At 46.9% G+C, this 18,372-nt stretch overlaps 1 protein-coding gene and 1 pseudogene across 3 annotated transcripts; one reads left to right on the top strand and one right to left on the bottom strand.

Annotated features, from left to right (window-relative positions):
* Nucleotides 1–1,976: 1,976 nt before the first annotated feature.
* Nucleotides 1,977–7,552, bottom strand: MCL1 (MCL1 apoptosis regulator, BCL2 family member). Of its 2 annotated transcripts, XM_054474478.2 has the most exons (3): nucleotides 6,536–7,552; nucleotides 5,938–6,185; nucleotides 1,977–4,876 (listed from the first exon to the last, which is right to left on the bottom strand). In XM_054474478.2, exons 1-3 carry the CDS (start codon nucleotides 7,221–7,223, stop codon nucleotides 4,760–4,762), a joined length of 1,053 nt encoding a protein of 350 aa, XP_054330453.1. In that variant the 5' UTR covers nucleotides 7,224–7,552; the 3' UTR covers nucleotides 1,977–4,759. The 2 variants fall into 2 exon arrangements, with proteins under 2 accessions (XP_054330453.1, XP_054330552.1); XM_054474577.2 differs by lacking the exon at nucleotides 5,938–6,185 and having other exon boundaries at nucleotides 6,536–7,469.
* Nucleotides 7,553–7,616: 64 nt separating this feature from the next.
* LOC129029749 (eukaryotic translation initiation factor 3 subunit F-like) lies at nucleotides 7,617–16,227 on the top strand (annotated as a pseudogene). The gene is made up of 3 exons (XR_010126072.1): nucleotides 7,617–7,886; nucleotides 14,065–14,711; nucleotides 15,689–16,227. The product of XR_010126072.1 is annotated as a eukaryotic translation initiation factor 3 subunit F-like (transcript).
* The last annotated feature ends 2,145 nt before the right edge of the window (nucleotides 16,228–18,372 follow it).

Genomic DNA, 18,372 nt, shown 5'->3' with positions numbered 1-18,372 from the left:
ACTGTTTTAAATAAAAATTTTGTGAAAGAAAACAGTATGAAGACCTTGCTCTAGACACAGAACAGGAACTGAGAAAGTCTGGTTGTGTCAAATAAGGCAAAGTGTTGATTATTCTGACTAGTGATTAAGGTTACCCAGTTACTATTAAATCCAAGCTTTTAAGGTGCTGAGAAAGGGAACACTGTACCAGAAACGGCTTCACATCATAGAACGTCAACGGGAGCAATAGCACTAACTTAACTCAGGCCAAGACTTGGGCTTGGGTCCTCTGTGGGCGCTACTCTCCTACCACGCCTTTGCTTGGGAGTGCACTTACACAGCTTTATTTGTAATGATACAAAAAGTTGCTGCCTTTTGGTAGTTAGGCTCCAGAAACGGGCTTCCAAACCAAAATGCACTTTTAAATAGAAATGCAACTGACTGCAGAGAGGTACAGAATCCTGATTAGCATATGGTGCTCAGGGCTTAAAACCAAGTATGCAAACCTCACATTTGCACATTTCCATGGTGATTCAGCTCACTTTAAAGGTAGCTGAAAATAAAGGATAGGGGTTTTTGAAATTGACTGTTCTTTTTACCTCCTTTTGGAAAATAGAAGGGGAAAAGCACTGCTGCCAAGAACATCAAAACTCTTGAACTTTAGGTATTATTTAGGTGTTATGGTAGAGTAACTTGCTGTACAGTACCCTCTTACCTCAAGATCAAGGCTGGGCACAGTGGCTCAGGTCTGTAATCCCAGCACTTCGGATGAGGCGGGTGGATCACTGAGATCAGGAGTTCGAGACCAGCCTGACCAACATGGCAAAACCCCGTCTCTACTAAAAATACAAAAATTAGCCGGGCATGGTGGCAGGCACCTGTAATCCCAGCTACTCGGGAGGCTGAGGTTGCAGTGAGCCGAGATTGCGCCACTGCACTCTAGCCTGGGCGATAGAGTGAGACTCTGCCTCAAAACAAAACAAAACATACTACTGGTGATTCAAAAAATCAAGACAGAGGCTGGATGCAATGGCTCATGCCTGTAATCCCAGCACTTTGGGAGGCAGATGTGGGCAGGTCACCTGAGGTCGGGAGTTTGAGACCAGCCTGACCAACACGGAGAAACCCCATCTCTATTAAAAATACAAAATTAGCTGGGTGTGGTGGCGCATGCCTGTAATCCCAGCTACTCAGGAGGCTGAGGCAGGAGAATCCTTTGAACCCGGGAGGCGGAGGTTGCGGTGAGCCGAGATCTCACCATTGCACTCCAGCCTGGGCAATAAGGCAAGACAAAAAAGTTATCCAGAATTCGGTTTTATTGTTTGCAACAAAAGGAACACCAATATACACAGTTTTGTTTTGTTTTTTTTGAGACAGAGTCTTGCTCTGTTGCCCAGGCTGGAGTGCAGTGGTGCAATCTCGGTTCACTACAACCTCTGCCTCCCTGGTTCAAGTGAATCTCTTGCCTCAGCCTCCCATGTAGCTGGGACTACAGGCATGTGTCACCAAGCCTGGCTAATGTTTGTATTTTTAGTGGAGACGGGGTTACACCATGTTAGCCTAGCCAGGCTGGTCTCGAACTCCTGCCTTCAGGTGATCCCCTCTCGCCCCCGCCTCCCAAAGTGCTAGGATTACAGGTGTAATCCTAGATCGTGCCATTGCACTCCAGCCTGGACAAGAGCAAAACTCCGTCTCAAAAAAAAAATAAATAAATAAATAAAGACAGAAATTTTGATTTTAAGGAGGTTTTTTATTTTTTTACTTGGCGGTTTAGGAACTCCTCCAAGTACAGCAGTAATATATTTAATTAAAAACCCAACACCTCTAATTTGAATTGAAGAAAGGAACTGTCCTTTGCTCTAAGGCAAATCAGCTTTGTGAGGCTTTTGCTTTGAATTCACCTATACATATTTGCTCAGCTGACTTCTCTAAAAGGTTTGCCTAAGAGGGAAGGAAAAAGAGGCGTCGATGAGAAAAGACCCATATCACACCCTGTATTTGAATAAAAGATTTATTTTTTTTTCTCAGGAAAAACAGGAAGTTAGGGAAACACACTACATTTGACAACCAACATTAATTTGTAGTTGGTCCTAACCCTTCCTGGCACAGCTATCAAAAGTACAGCTGTTTAACCAGAACCAAGGTGTTCACCCCCCACAGAACGTACATGAACACTAGAGGACTGCATGTTTTTCCCTGAGAGAAGCGTAAGACAAACAGAAGTCAAAAAGTAGTCACTGAGAGCGCCATCCTTCTAAGCAACTCCTCCCTTTCCCTTTTGGAGGATTTGCCCGAACTATGTAGCCAGTCAGCACTTAGACCACCTGCCTCCTCCTCTCCCTATAAACCCACCACTCCCCTCCTCCTTTCCCAAACCACTTGGGGTGACCTAAGCCCTCACTGCCCCAAGCCCAAAATATCAACTAAGATCCTTGTCTGTACTTCCACAGTCATACCTAATGAATTGGGAAGTGGGGCCCCTAAAAACCAATTCACATCTATGCACTTGTTTCCACTGGATTTGGGAGACAGGCTTTTTTAGTTACCATAACCAGATCTTAAGATTAATTAAAAACTACATAAAGTGCTTTTAGGTCCTTAGAGATACATGATATAAATAAGTGGCTTACGATCAAGAACGATAAATACATAGGTAAAAATAGCTCTAGCAAAGATGACCTTATGGCTCTGAGATGGGCAGGCAGGGCAATTCTTCCCCATTACATTCTTAGTCATCTTATTCATACCTATTTTTAAATGGAGTCCACAGACTAAAGGTCATGTTCCAAGATTGAAGCTTTCAAATGACCCTAGTTCCAATACAGACACTTTCTTCAGTTTATCAGTAGCTTTTAAACTCTGAGGTTTAACACAGCTCACCTCTTTCTGTAAATTTAAGTGAGCACACTCATATACAAAGGAAACTTTAGAGAAAGCCTCATAAAATGTTTCTTCCTCTGAAAATTCCTGAGGGGACTTTTGACACATTTCCCCCAAAGACAGGATAAAGCAATGACTGTTGGTGTCACGGCACCCATGGTATTACCACCTGCTAACAGCATAAAGTTCATGGAAGATGAAAGGTCTGTGGACTCTTGGTGGGGAGGGAGGGTCACTCAGGTTTCCAGCAGGGGTTTCACAGTGCCAAAATCTAAAAGGGCTAGAAAGAGTTCCGGGATGGCAGGGGAAAGCTGTAGGAATTGATATAAATATCTGTAGAGGGAGCAGAACAAGCAGCAATTTCAAGGAAGGACAGGAAATAAAAGGTAAGTCTGACAGAACAAACATCAAGACTGAAATCCAAAGATGCCAATGCAAAAATTTGAAACAAGGTTTGGGAATCATTAATAGAAACAAAACAGTAAGTATTTGTTTTATTGACATACTAGGCTTAGACCTGTGCGTGTAACAAGCAAGCCTAATAATAGCACCATGGTTAGACTAGCCTGCTTTTCCAAGCCATCATTTTACAATTTATTAAGCAAACAAGGGATCAAATGTCTCTCCATCCACCTGATGTGATCTTTTTATATGCACATAGCTAATGAGTTCCATTTGGAACAGCTGAAAATCTTTTAGTAAAAGCTTTAAAGATGAGCTCATGAATTCAGTTTAAATTTCACCAGTTAAATTAGGTCAAATGGAAGGAACTCAAATGAGTATTGCCCAATCAGAGCCCATTATTTGTAAGTCATCAGTAACCTTAAAACTCCACTTAGACCTAATTATTGAAAACTTGCATATAATGAAGTGAAAGAATTTCCATTCATCAACCTCTCAATCCCAGATTTTCAAAGAAAAACCTATCTAAGGAATACTTACCAAAATCAGATAAAATTTAAACCTGCATAGTTTATCAATCAGATTTGTTCCACTACAACCAGTCTGCATACAGTTACACATCAATTCGTTCTGTATACACTCTAGAACTGAACAGAACAAAGTTTAGCATAGAAAAGCTGTAAGAAACAGGTTCCTAATTACGGAAGTTGCAAAGTTCAAAAGGGTATGAAAAAAACTAATGTAAATTTGATACTCCCTTCGTTTCAAAGAAATAGACTTTCTGTAAAAACATATACAATTTTTACAAATACATTTACAAGTTGTTTGTCTTAAGAATTGAGGATATCCATATTCATAACTAATTACTGAGCCTTCCGTCAAGTATTATTGGCGATACACTAGGCTAATAAAGAAAGAATCATGGAAACCAAGCCAAAGTATAACAGGTATAAAAGTCCTGAACACTTGGACTTTCTATTTCAAGAAGTATACTGGGAAAGCTAATTATAGAGAGGAAAAGCTTCCCTTGTACAGTACTGAGGCTTACAGTCATAGTTCTATTACTTGTAGCTTTTACACAGGTCACTGGCATTGTTAGTGCTTCTCTTAACACTACAGTAAATTAATGAATTCGGCGGGTAATCAATTCTATGACTTGCCTGGCTACTGGCCACTTTCCTGTTCTCAACAAGGAAATTAAGTCTTTCCACCCTACCATCTTCACTAAATCTAAAAGTCCTCCTCCATAGCTTCCCAAATGAAGTTTGTTTGTTGCTGAAACTGAACTTTGCTTCTTTCAGACAGTGACTCTTCAATCAATGGGGAGCACTTTCCCATGTATTTATTCTTGTTGGCCATAATCCTCTTGCCACTTGCTTTTCTGGCTAGGTTGCTAGGGTGCAACTCTAGGAAGTTACAGCTTGGGGTCCAACTGCATAAACTGGTTTTGGTGGTGGTGGTGGTTGGTTAAAAGTCAACTATTGCACTTACAGTAAGGCTATCTTATTAGATATGCCAAACCAGCTCCTACTCCAGCAACACCTGCAAAAGCCAGCAGCACATTTCTGATGCCTCCTTCTAGGTCCTCTACATGGAAGAACTCCACAAACCCATCCTAGAAAACAAAAAAGAAAAGCACATTTTCAAGTATGGGTTTCTGCTCTCTTAACAACACTACTATCCAGAGAGAAGGTAAATTAAAATATCTAAGGTTTTCCCCTAAAACAATAGTAAACCAATTATTATTCACCCCGGGGCAAAAAAAAAAAAAAAAAAAAAGACAGAAAATAAGTTCTTCAGTTTCTTAAGCGGGCACCCATGACAGTTAAACTTCATTTTACAGTACTATCTCCGTCTTATTAGGATTTATCCTAACAAAGGGACTTCCAGAGTTCCCATGAGGTAAAAAACGAAAACCCTTATTCTCAAATCTCCGCCACCTAATATTTCAGTAACACCTCAACTGCGCAGATCAGTTTTTCTCAACGTAGTTAAGTACATCCTGCATCGGATCTGGTTTCTGTTTAAAACGCAGGCTCCACCCCATATCTTCTCAATTAAAACAGGAAGCGCCTTAGGAATTATTTCAGCTATCCTCCCCTGGTGACTTATTTTTTCATGGTTTGACTCCACTGAAGAGTATTCAACTGAATTGGAACAAAAAATAGCCTAGAGAAAACCAAGATTTTTGATACAATTCAAGACCGCCATACCACTATCTCTAAGGATCCACTACTTAAATCAACATCAAATAAACAATGGTCCTTTAGTTAGAGCCTGCAAACAGCCGTGCGTCATAAAAACCTTTAGCTATCACCTCTCTAAAAAAAAAATCCTTCATTCTACTTCCACTCCAAGGCCCCTTTCACCCTTTTTTTTTTGGAGACGGAGTCTCGCTCTGTCGCCCAGGCGATCTCGGCTCACTGCAAGCTCCGCCTCCCGGGTTCATGCCATTCTCCTGCCTCTGCCTCTGCCTCCGCTACAGGCCCCCGCTACCACGCCCGGCTATTTTTTTTTTTGGTATTTTTTAGTAGAGATGGGGTTTCACCGTGTTAGCCAGGATGGTCTCGATCTCCTGACCTCGTGATCCGCCCGCCTCGGCCTCCCAAAGTGCTGGGATTACAGGCGTGAGCCACCGCGCCCGGCCTGCCCCTTTCATCCTTAAGGCAAACTTACCCAGCCTCTTTGTTTAACTAGCCAGTCCCGTTTTGTCCTTACGAGAACGTCTGTGATACTTTCTGCTAATGGTTCGATGCAGCTTTCTTGGTTTATGGTCTTCAAGTGTTTAGCCACAAAGGCACCAAAAGAAATGAGAGTCACAATCCTGCCCCAGTTTGTTACGCCGTCGCTGAAAACATGGACCATCACTCGAGACAACGATTTCACATCGTCTTCGTTTTTGATGTCCAGTTTCCGAAGCATGCCTGGGGAAGAAAAGCATGCAGGTCCTCACGGCCTCCTTTGTCTAAACCGGCGCAAGATTCGCCTGCCCACCCGCGGCGGGAAAGTCGCTACTGGGATTTATAGAACTCAGGTCGACCCCACTTGAAATTGACATCCCACTCTTTCCGGTCTTTGAACAAGAGCTGCCATTTCCAAAAGAATCAAGATGGGCGGAAACAATGACTCATGGCCAGAATATTCTGGCTTCAGGAATAGGATGAGACACGTTTCAACACTGACTCGTTTCGGTTTCCACCCACCCTTGGCGGGTGAGTCCCGGGAGAGATGGAAAAAAGGGAGTGAGGCCTTGGCGATTAATGAACCCCCTTACCTTGGAAGGCCGTCTCGTGGTTGCGCTGCACGCCATCCCCAACCCGTCGTAAGGTCTCCAGAGCCTTCCTGCAGGTGGCCCCAGACCTGCCCAATGGCTTTGTGTCCTTGGCGCCGGTGGCCTGCTCCCGAAGGTACCGAGAGATAATCTCCAGCGACTGCCGGTACAACTCGTCCTCCTCCTCCTCTGCTGGCGGCGGCGTCGAGGGTAGTGACCCGTCCGTACTGGTGTTATTACCAGATTCCCCGACCAACTCCAGCAGAGGCAGGACAGCCGGCCGCTTCCCGAGAGGCTCCGGCTCGTACCCGTCCAGCTCCTCTTCGGGCGACATGATGGCGTCGGCGGCCGGGGCTTCCATCTCCTCAAGCGGCGCCGCGCGGCGGGTGGGCGCGAAGAAAAACAGCCTCGCGGGGGTCGCGGTGACGTCGGGGACCTCGGCGCCAATGGGCGGCGGCCGCGCGACCCTCCGGGAGTCTGGCGTGAGGGTGGACGGGGGGCTTGCGCCGGCGCTTCCGCCAATCACCGCGCCGGCCTCCCCTCCCCCTATCTCTCGCCGGGCCGAGGCCTCCTTCTCCGTAGCCAAAAGCCGCCCTCCCGGAGGGGTGGCGCCGCCGCTGCCAGCACCCAAGCCGGCCCCCCCACAGTAGAGGTTGAGTCCGATTACCGCGTTTCTTTTGAGGCCGAACATCGCCAGTCGCCGCCGCCGCCTGGCTAAGAAAACTGGGGAAGACCCCGACGCCTTACTGGAAGGAAGCGGAAGTGAGAAGTGGCGAGCAGCTCCTTTATCACGGTTTTAGGGCGGCCAGTCCTACGGGGTGGCGTCAGCGAACTCTTATTTTTTAAAAAGGATTCCCATAAAAGGGGAAAGGGGCGGCAGCTTCCGGAGGGTTGCGCACGGCACCTACCGGCTGCCCGGCCGGGCCGGGGCGGGGCCGGGGCCTGAGCGGGGCCTTCCGGTCTTCGGAGGCTCTGGGTGCCGGTTACGTAACGGCGGCTCCGAGCGCTTGGTGTCCTGGGCTCGCGCTCCTCCTGGGCTCGAGCTCTTTCCGTGTGCACCTCGGGCCTTCTCGTGGCTACCTCTGTGCTTCCCTGAGACCTGATTTGCGAGCTCTTTTTGCTGGTTTTCGCCAGAGGTTTTTTTTTACCAAATCAAAATTTCAACCATTGACGAACACGGGTTGAAGGAAGAGGACGGGGAAGTTCAGTGATGGTTGGGAACAACAGTGTTAGATGATAGGGATAATTAAGAGGGCATAGTTGGGGACTTGTGGTTATTTTGCACAGCTCTCTACTCTCAGTCCAATGTTTGGAAATGAGGATGCTCCATGTGCTACCCTAAAGAACTATTTATGTAAGTGGACTAAGGTAAAACTGCCACAGCTAAACTATTCCTGCCTCCCTGCTTGCTTCTCCCATCTCTGTTCCATAGTCTTTGGCGCTATTTACATATACGCTTTAATCCATTAGCATCTCGTCTGAGAGTCTTGACACCATTTTTGTTTGTTTTGAGACAGAGTCTAGCTCTGTTGCCCAGGCCGGAGTGCAATGGGGCGATCCCGGCCCACTACAAGCTCCACCTCCCACGTTCAAACGATTCCGTACCTCAGCCTCCCAAGTAGCTGGGATTACAGGCGTGCGCCACCACACCTGGCTAGTTTTTTTAGTAGAGATGGGGTTTTCACGATGTTGGCCAGGCTGGTCTCGAACTTATGGCCTCAAGTGACCTGCCTGTCTCGGCCTCCCAAAGTGCTGGGATTACAGTTGTGAGCCACCTAGCCCAGCTGATTCTTGTATTTTTAGTAGAGATGTGGTTTCACCATGTTGACCAGGCTGGTCTCAAACTCCTGGCCTCAGGTCATCCACCTGCCTCAGCCTCTTAAAATGCTGGGATTACAGGCGTGAGTCACCGCACCCAGCTGACACCATTTATTTTTGTACTGATAATAAGGCACATTTGATTCTAGACGTTTGTAAAAGCCCTTGAGAACAAGGATCTTGTTATATGCCATGTATGTTAGTTAACGTTAATTAAAGCAGCCTTTTTGTTAAAAGATCTGTAAAAATAATAGCTAAAATTCAAAAGCAAGGTGCTGAGAGACATAGGAAAGGTGAGCAAGCTCACTTTTTATTTATTTTTTTTAGATGAGGTATTGCCCTGTCACCCAGGCTGGAGTGCAGTGGCACCATCAGAGCTCATTGCTGCCTCAACCTCCTGGGCTCCTGGGCTGAAGTGATCCTCCCACCTCAGCCTCGCGAGTAGCTAGGAACACAGGTGCATGCCACCATGCTTGGCTAATTTTTTTATTTCTTGTAGAGATGGGGTATCGCTATTTTGCCCAGGCTGGTCTTGAACTCCTGGACTCAGGTGATCCTCCTACCTTGGCCTCCCAAAGTGTTGGGATTACAGACCGGGCTCTGTGCCTCATGCCAGTAATCCCAGTACTTTGGGAGGCTGAGGTGGGTGGATCGCTTGAGCCCAGGAGTTTGAGACCAGCCTGGGAAACATGGCGAAACCCTGTCTCTACTAAAAACACAAAATTAGATGGGTGTGGTGGTGCGCATCTGTAATCCCAGCTGCTTTGGAGGCTGAGACAGGAGAACTGCTTGAACCCAAGAGACGGAGGTTGCAGTGAGCCACGATAGTGCCATTGCACTCCAGCCTGGGCAACAGAGCGAGACTCGGTCTCAAAAAAAAAAAAAATGAGGCCTGGCGCAGTGGCTCACACCTGTAATCCCAGCACTTTGGGAGGCCAAGGCGGGCAGATCATCTGAGGTCGGGAGTTTGAGACCAGCCCGACCAACATGGAGAAACTCCATCTCTACTAAAAATACAAAACTAGCCGGGCCGTGGTGGCATGTGCCTGTAATCCCAGCTACTTGGAAGGCTGAGGCGGGAGAATCGCTTGAACCTGGGAGGCGGAGGTTGTGGTGAGCTGAGAGTGCACCATTGCACTCCAGCCTGGACAACAAGAGCGAAACGCCATCTCAAAGATAAATAAATAAATAAAGTGTTGGAATTATAGGCGTGAGTCACCCTCTTGGCCAAAAGTTCCTAATCCCCAAAATGTCACAGTTTAGTAAGGTGATACGGCGTCCATACCACCCATTTATGTTTTGGGCAGGACCTAGAACCATAGGAGTTTATAGTATGAGCGGCGAGGATAGAGCATTTTGTGGTTGTAGTGAATAAGAAATGGTTTCTCTATTTAAGGAATGTCTGATCTTGTACAGCAACTAACCATAATGTGAGATGGAATGTATGCTCTACACAAGGCATTAACAACTTCATTTTGGAGTTAAGAGGTTGGGAAATTCACTTTGGGCTGAGAGAGCTAGAGGAAAGTGTTATGGAGGAGGTAGCTTTGCTCTCATGCTTTATAAAGTAAAGTTTTATCAGGTGGTAAAGTGGAAAGAGATTGAGGAAATAGGAAGAGTATGATTTTTCCTTGTACAGAGGCTAAAAAAGGAAATGCAAGTTTCACTTTAAAATAAATTGCATTTTATTCATTATTTATTATTATTTTTTTTGAGACGGGTATCACCATGTTGCTCAGGCTGGAGCTCAAACTCGGCTCACTGCAACCTTGACCTCCTGAGCTAAAGTGATCCTCCTACCTCAGCCTCCCAAGTAGCTGGGACTACAGGCCAGCACCACCATGCCTGGCTAATTTTTGTTTTTTTTTTGTAGAGATGGGGTTTCACCATGTTGTCCAGGCCAATCTTGAACTCCTGGCCTCAAGCCATCTGCCCTCCTTGGCCTCCCAAAGTGCTAGGATTATAGGCATGAGCCGTTGCACCTGGCCCTATTTGTTAGGAAACAAGTCTTGGTCGGGCACGGTGGCTCACACCTGTAATCCCAGCACTTTGGGAGGCCGAGGCAGGCAGATCACGAGGTCAGGAGATCGAGACCATCCTGGCCAACACGGTGAAACCCCGTCTCTACTAAGAAAAAATACAAAAAATTAGCCGGGCGTGGTGGCGGGTGCCTATAGTCCCAGCTACTCAGGAGGCTGAGGCAGGAGAATGGCGTGAATCCGGGAGGCAGAGGTTGCAGTGAGCCGAGATCGTGCCACTGCACTCCAGCCTGGGCAACAGAGCGAGACTCTGTCTCAAAAAAAAAGAAACAAAGTCTTGCTATGTTATCCAGGATGGTCTTCAACTCCTGGCCTCAAGGGATCCTCCCACCTGAGCCTCTTGCATAGCTGGGATTACAAGCCACGACACCGAGTTTCAAATACATTTTATTTTATTTTATTTTATTTATTTTTTTTTTTTGAGACAGAGTCTTGCTCTGTTGCCCAGGCTGGAGTGCAGTGGCACAATCTCGGCTCACCACAACCTCCACCTCCTGGGTTCAAGCGGTTCTCCTGCCTCAGCCTCCCAAGTAGCTGGGACTACAGGTGCGCACCACCATGCCCGGCTAATTTTTGTATTTTTAGTAGAGACGGGGTTTCACTATGTTAGCCAGGCTGGTCTCAAACTCCTGACCTTGTGATCCACCCGCCTCAGCCTCCCAAAGTGCTGGGATTACGGATGTGAGCCACTGCGCCCGGCCTTTTTTTTTTTTTTTTTTTTTTTGAGATGGAGCCTTGCTCTGCCATCCAGGTTGGAGTGCAATGGCGCAGTCTTGGCTCACTGCAACTTCCACCTCCCAGGTTCTGGCAATTCGGCCTCAGCCTCCTGAATAGCTGGGACTACAGGTGCGTGCCATTACACCCAGCTAATTTTTGTATTTTTGTATTTTTTTTGAGACAGAGTCTCCCTCTTTCACCCAGGCTGGACTGCCATGGCGCTATCTCGGCTCACTGCAAGCTCCGCCTTCCGGGTTCGCGCCATTCTCCTGCCTCAGCCTCCCGAGTAGCTGGGACTACAGGTGCCCGGCTAATTTTTTGTATTTTTAGTAGAGATGGGGTTTCACCGTGTTAGCCAAGATGGCCTCGATCTCCTGACCTCGTGATCCGCCCGCCTCGGCCTCCCAAAGTGCTGGGATTACAGGCGTGAGCCACTATGCCCAGCCTAATTTTTGTATTTTTAGTAGAGATGGGGTTTCACCATGTTGGCCAGGCTGGTCTTGAACTCCTGACCTCATGATCCACCCGCTTCAGCCTCCCAAAGTACTGGGATTACAGGCGTGAGCCACCACGCCCAGCAGAGCCAGAGTTTTGCTCTGTCAAGGCTGAAGTACAGTGGTGCAATCATGGCTCACTGCAGCACTGAACATCTGAGCACTTCAGCCTCCCAAGTAGCTAGGACTACAGGCATGTACCATCACGTCCAGCTAATTTTTTAAAATTTATTTTTGGCAGAGATGGGGCCTCAGTGTTGCCCAGGCTAGTAGAAACTCCTGGAGTCAAGCCATCCTCCCGTCTCGGCCTCCCAAAATGGGATTACAGGTGTGAGCCATTGTGCCCAGCCTGATGTTCCTTTGTATAGCAACCTCTTCACCTCCTTTTCTGTCTTGAACCCACTCCTATGAAGCTTTGATTCTCACCACTGAAACTTGTCAAGGTTATCTATGACCTCTACATTGCCATATCTCAGTGGTCAATTTGCAGGCCTCCTTATACTTCTCAGCAGTATTTGACTTGGTTGATCATTCTTGTGTGGAAACACTTTCTTCCTGTGCTTTTTAGGGTACCACACACTCCTGATTTCCCTTCTTCTATACTGGCTACTCTTCAATTTTATTACTCTCTCTGGTTGTCCACTTGATGAGAGCACTTAATGTACTTCTCTTCGTAACCCCAGCCATGCCTGACCCATGGCAGACACTCCACTGTTGAATGGATGAACCTGAATGTTTAACAACATGGGATATATAGAAAAGTGAGATGGGGGCCAGGCTGGATACGGTGGCTCATGCTTGTAATCCCAGCAGTTTGGGAGGCTGAGGTGGGCGGATCATGAGGTCAGGAGATTGAGACCATCCTGGCCAACATGGTGAAACTCCATCTCTACTAAAAATACAAAAATTATCTGGGCATGGTGGTGTGCGCCTGTAGTCCCAGCTACTCAGGAGAATGAGGCAGGAGAATCGCTTGAACCCGGCAGGCAGAGGTTGCAGTGAGCCGAGATCGTGCCACTGCACTCCAGCCTGGGGACAGAGTGAGACTCTGTCTCAAAAAAAAAAAAGATGGGGACATACTATTGAGGGCTTTGAAAGTCAAAGAGTTTTGAACTTTTCTAAGCAATTGGGAACCACTAAGCCCTAGAGTACCATGATGCATAGTCTAATTTAGTTTCATTACTCTAATGGTGGGCTTTAGAATGGATTAAAGGAGAGAGAATTGGAGGCAAAGAAATAAATGTTGAGGCTACTGCAGTATCATAGTCACGAAATAATGTTAGGGCTGGGTGTGCTGGCTCACATCTGTAATCCCAGCACTTGGAGAGGCCGAGGTGAGAGGATTGCTTGAGCCCAGGAGTTCAAGACCAACCCAGGCAACATAGCAAGGCCCCATCTCTATTAAAAAAAAAAAAAAAGAAAAAAGAAATAATGGTGACATGTAGTTGGGTGATGGCAGTAGAAATGGAAAAGATACATTTAGAGACACTGTGGAGCAGGGTCTATAGGCCATGATGACTAAGAAGATAACATAACAGAGTGTAACATATCATCAGATAGACATCATATTATACAAGATCAGCAGGCAGACCACCTTCTCGACTCCTATGGACTGCCCTAGACAACCAGTGCTCTCACCCAGTGCATCAAGGAGGCAAGGAGTCAGCATGATCTCTTGGGAGGGCCTGTCCTCAGGGAATTTTAATTCACTTAGGTCTCCTGGTCCTTAGTATTAGTTAGTCATAGGAACCTCTGGGTTTGTCCACATTCCCTAAGAATGTCTCTTATTCTTAAGATAAATATCTTGGCCACAGTCCTGAACCTCAAAAAACAAAAAACAAAAAACCATTGTTGGCCGGGTGCAGTGGCTCACACCTGTAATCCCAGCACTTTGGGAGTCCAAGGTGGGCAGATCACGAGGTCAGGAGTTCAAGACCAGCCTGGCCAACATTGCAAACCCTGTCTCTACTAAAAATACAAAAATCAGCCAGATGTGTTGGTGCATAAGTATAATCCCAGCTACTAGGGAGGTTGAGGCAGGAGAATCACTTGAACCTTGCAGGCGGAGGTTGCAATGAGCCGAGATCGCGCCATTGCACTCCAGCCTGGGCGACAGAGCAAGACTCTGTTTCAAAAAAAAAAAAAAAAGGCCGGGCACAGTCACTCAGCCTGTAAATCCCAGCACTTTTGGGAGGCTGAGGTAGGAGGATCACCTGAGGTCAGGAGTTTAAAACCAGCCTGGCCAACATGGAGAAACCCTGTCTCTACTAAAAATACAAAAAAATTAGCCAGGCCTGGTGGTGGGCGCCTGTAATCCCAGCTACTAGGGAGGCTGAGGTAGAAGAATCGCTTGAACCTGGGGGGCAGAGGTTGCGGTGAGCTGAGATCACGCTATTGCACTCCAGCTTGGGCAACAAGAGCGAAACTCCATCTCAAAAAAAAAATAATAATAATTAATATATAGCTTCTCTCTTGACAAGATGGCCACCCTGGCGGTACCAGCAAGTGTTCCTCCAGCTATGCCGGACCCAGCCCCAGTGGCAGCCTTAGCCTCGTTCCCAGCCCCAGCGCCAGCACTGGCTACAGCTCCAGCTCTGGCCACAATGCCAGCCTTATCTTCAGACCCTACAGCAACAGCGGCTATGACTGCGGCTATGACTGCAGCTCCGGGCCAGACCCCAGCCTCAGCGCAAGCTCCAGCGCAGACTCCAGTGCCTGCTCTGTCTGGTCCTGCTATCCTAGGACCCTTTCCCCGGGGCTGTGTGGTCAGGCTGCACCCTGTCATTTTGGCCTCCATTGTGGACAGCTAAGAGTGATGCAATGAGGGAGCTGCCTGAGTTATTGGGACCCTGTTGGGAATTGTCAACAAACACTCAGTGGTGGTCACCAATTGGTTTTCAGTGCTGCACAATGAGTCAGAAGATGAAGTGGCTGTTGGCATGCAATTTGCTAAGAACATGTATGAACTGCATAAAAAATGAGCTCATCCTGGACTGGTAGGCTACAGGTCATGACATCACAGAACACTCTGTGCTGATTCATAAGTACTACAGCCTGATGGCCCCCAACCCCATCCACCTCACTGTGGTCAGAAGTCTCCAGAACCACTGCATGAGTGTGGGGAAAAGAAAGAGAGATCAGATTGTTACTGTGTATGTGTAGAAAGAAGTAGACATGGGAGACTCCATTTTGTTCTGTACTAAGAAAAATTCCTCTGCCTTGAGATGCTGTTAATCTATAACCTTACCGCCAACCCCATGCTCTCTGAAACATGTGCTGTGTCAACTCAGGGTTAAATGGATTAAGGGCTGTGCAAGATATGCTTTGTTAAACAGATGCTTGAAGAGTCATCACCACTCGTTAAGAGTCATCACCACTTCTTAATCTCAAGTACCCAGGGACACAAACACTGCGGAAGGCCGCAGGGACCTCTGCCTAGGAAAGCCAGGTATTGTCCAAGGTTTCTCCCCATGTGATAGTCTAAAATATGGCCTCGTGGGAAGGGAAAGACCTGACCGTCCCCCAGCCCGACACCCGTAAAGGGTCTGTGCTGAGGAGGATTAGTATAAGAGGAAGGCATGCCTCTTTGCAGTTGAGACGAGAGGAAGGCATCTGTCTCCTGCCCGTCCCTGGGCAATGGAATGTCTCGGTATAAAACCTGATTGTATGTTCCATCTACTGAGATAGGGGAAAACCGCCTTAGGGCTGGAGGTGGGACATGCGGGCAACAATACTGCTCTGTAAGGCATTGAGATGTTTATGTGTATGCATATCTAAAGCACAGCACTTAATTCTTTACCTTGTCTATGACGCAGAGACCTTTGTTCACGTGTTTATCTGCTGACCTTCTCTCCACTATTATCCTATGACCCTGACACATCCCCCTCTCCGAGAAACACCCAAGAATGATGAATAAATACTAAGGGAACTCAGAGGTCGGCGGGATCCTCCGTATGCCGAACGCTGGTCCCCTGGGCCCCCTTATTTCTTTCTCTATACTTTGTCTCTGTGTCTTTTTCTTTTCCAAGTCTCTCGTTCCACCTAATGAGAAACACCCACAGGTGTGGAGGGGCAACCCACCCCTTCACATGAGCATCAAACCCTATGTCAGTACTTTAATGGGTGTACCTGGGAGGACCATGGGAGTGATGTTCACACCTCTGACGGTGATATATACATACTATGACACTGAATGCCTTGGAGTTGACCTGATTATGAAGACCTGTTTTAACCCCAACTAAGGGATCAAACTCTCAAGTGACTTGCAGCAAGTAGGAGGGGCATCAGCTTGCATCTGGGATGTCCTAGGCACAGTGTTGCAATATGCAGAGGATGTACTGTCTGGAAAGATGTCAGCTGACAATACTGTGGACCACTTCTTAACAAGCCTGGTTAAGCAAGTACCCAAAATAGTTACCAGTGATTTCGAGAGCATGCTCAACAGCAACATCAATGACCTGCTGATGGTGACCTACCTGGCCAATCTCACACAGTCACAGATTGCCCTCAATGAGAAACTTGTAAACCTGTGAATGGGCCCCAGGCAGTTCACCTGCCAGTCTAGGTCTCAACCCCAGGACTCAGAATGAAGTGAGGGAGAAATGGGTTTTTTGTGGTCTTGAGTCACGCTGAGACAGTGAACTGCTTGTGACTCTAATAAACATAGCCTACCTTTTGTAAAAAGTAAAAAAAAAAAAAAAGATTTTTATATATATATATGGTGAGATAGATATATATATATATATATATATAGTGAGATAGATATATATATATATACCACTGCATCTGGCCCATGCCCTACTCGCTCATACTGTGCCAACACAGCACCTCCCATCACAACACCATAATCGATCATTTTTACATACTGAATCATATATATATATATAAAGAATCCTGGCCAGGCACAGTGGCTCACGCCTGTAATCCCAGCACTTTGGGAGGCTGAGGCGGGCGGATCACGAGGTCAGGAGATCGAGGCCATCCTGGCTAACACGGTGAAACCTCATCTCCACTAAAAATACAAAAAATTAGCCAGGTGTGGTGGCGGGCGCCTGTAGTCCCAGCTACTCGAGAGGCTGAAGCAGGAGAATGGCATGAACCTGGGAGGTGGAGCTTGCAGTGAGCCGAGATTGTGCCACTACACTCCAGCCAGGGTGACAGAGCGAGACTCTGTCTCAAAAAAAAAAAAAAAAAAGGAATCCTTTGAAACTTCCACAAACTGGGAGCACATTTCCTCCTCAAAATGTATCTTTGTTTCAGAGAATTCATTTACATCATTTTTTTTTCAAAACAGGAAAAAAATTAGGCCCCAGTGTAGGAACTAAGATGTACTCAATAGCTTTGTTCTCCAGGCTTTGGGAGCCTGAAATTGGACATACTTAATATCTCATGTTGCCTTCCCCTATCTTCTAGTTGAAAAACTATTTGTTCTTATCTCGATTGCCCCTCTTAATTACTCCACTCCTTTATTCCTTAGCCTGGTAAAGCAGTGTTTTTCTTTTTTTCCTTTTTAGGCCCTATATATAATTTGTGCTTTGGGAAGCTCTCAACTCTGCTGATAGAAATTTCTGGAACTATTGGAGCACCATGTTCTCTTCTCCTAACTTGAGGCTAATCTTTAGCCTTTAATCTCTAAGGCCTGTTTATGCCATATTCTCTTTTTTTTTTTTGAGATGGAGTCTTGCTCTGTTGCCCAGGCTGGAGTCCATTAGCACAATCTTGGCTCACTGCAACCTCTGCCTCTCGGGTTGAGGCGATTCTCCTGCCTCGGCCTCCCGAGTAGCTGGGATTACAGGTGCACGCCGCCAGAAATTTTTGTATTTTCAGTAGAGATGGCGTTTCACCATGTTGGCCAGGCTGGTCTCAAACTCCTGACCTCAAGTTATCCTCCCGCCTCGGCCTCCCAAAGTGCTGGGATTACAGGCGTGAGCCACCGTGCCCAGCCTATGCCCTACTACTGGGCTGCCAGCACAGCATCTCCCATCACACCACCATAATCAATCATCTATACATACTCAATCAATTTCACATATAAGATCATAATTTGGCCAGGCGTGGTAGCTTACGCCTGTAATCCCAGAACTTTGGGAGGCCGAGGTGGGTGGATCACCTAAGGTCAGGAGTTCAAGACCAGCCTGGCCAACATGGTGAAACCCCATCTCTACTAAAAATACAAAAATTAGTTGGGCGTGGTGATGGGTGCCTGTAATCCCAGCTACTGGAGAGGCTGTGGCAGAAGAATTGCTTGAACTCGGGAGGCGGAGGTTGCAGTGAGCTGAGATTGTGCCACTGCACTCCAGCCTGGGTGAAAGCGGAAGACTCTGTCTCAAAGAAAAAAAAAAAATTCAGGCCCAAGTCTCCCCAGGTAACACTAGCATATAACTAGAGTTCAGTAGCCTCTCAGGAGGTGTAATAGACATTGCTACTTGTCTTAGCCAATATTTATTTTTTAATTTTTTGAGACGGAATCTCACTCTGTCACCCAGGCTGGAGGGCAGTGGCGAGATCTTGGCTCACCACCAACTCCGCCTCCTGGATTCAAGCAATTCTCTGCCTCATCCTCCCAAGTAGCTGCGATTACAGGCACCCGCCACCACACCCAGCTAATTTTTGCATTTTTAATAGAGATGGGGTTTCACCATGTTGGCCAGGCTGGTCTCGAACTCCTGACCTTGTGATCTGCCCACCTTGCCCTCCCAAAGTGCTGGGATTACAGGCATGACCCACCATGCATGGCCTAATTTTTGTATTTTTAGTAGAGACGGGGTTTCGC

The sequence above is a fragment of the Pongo pygmaeus genome, chromosome 1, assembly GCF_028885625.2.
Source record: "Pongo pygmaeus isolate AG05252 chromosome 1, NHGRI_mPonPyg2-v2.0_pri, whole genome shotgun sequence".
Lineage (NCBI taxonomy): Eukaryota > Metazoa > Chordata > Mammalia > Primates > Hominidae > Pongo > Pongo pygmaeus.
Note: the sequence above shows the minus strand (reverse complement) of the source record. Positions and strands in the feature narration are given on the sequence as shown.

Bases quoted from the DNA above. Each gene is read 5' to 3' on its own strand.
- MCL1 (XM_054474478.2), bottom strand. From the start codon at position 7,223: ATGTTCGGCCTCAAAAGAAACGCGGTAATCGGACTCAACCTCTACTGT. The intron at 6,186-6,535 runs GTAAGGGGGTTC...TTTCTTCCCCAG, and splicing joins CCACGAGACGGCCTTCCAAG to GCATGCTTCGGAAACTGGAC. The intron at 4,877-5,937 runs GTAAGTTTGCCT...TTTGTTTTCTAG, and splicing joins TAGTTAAACAAAGAGGCTGG to GATGGGTTTGTGGAGTTCTT.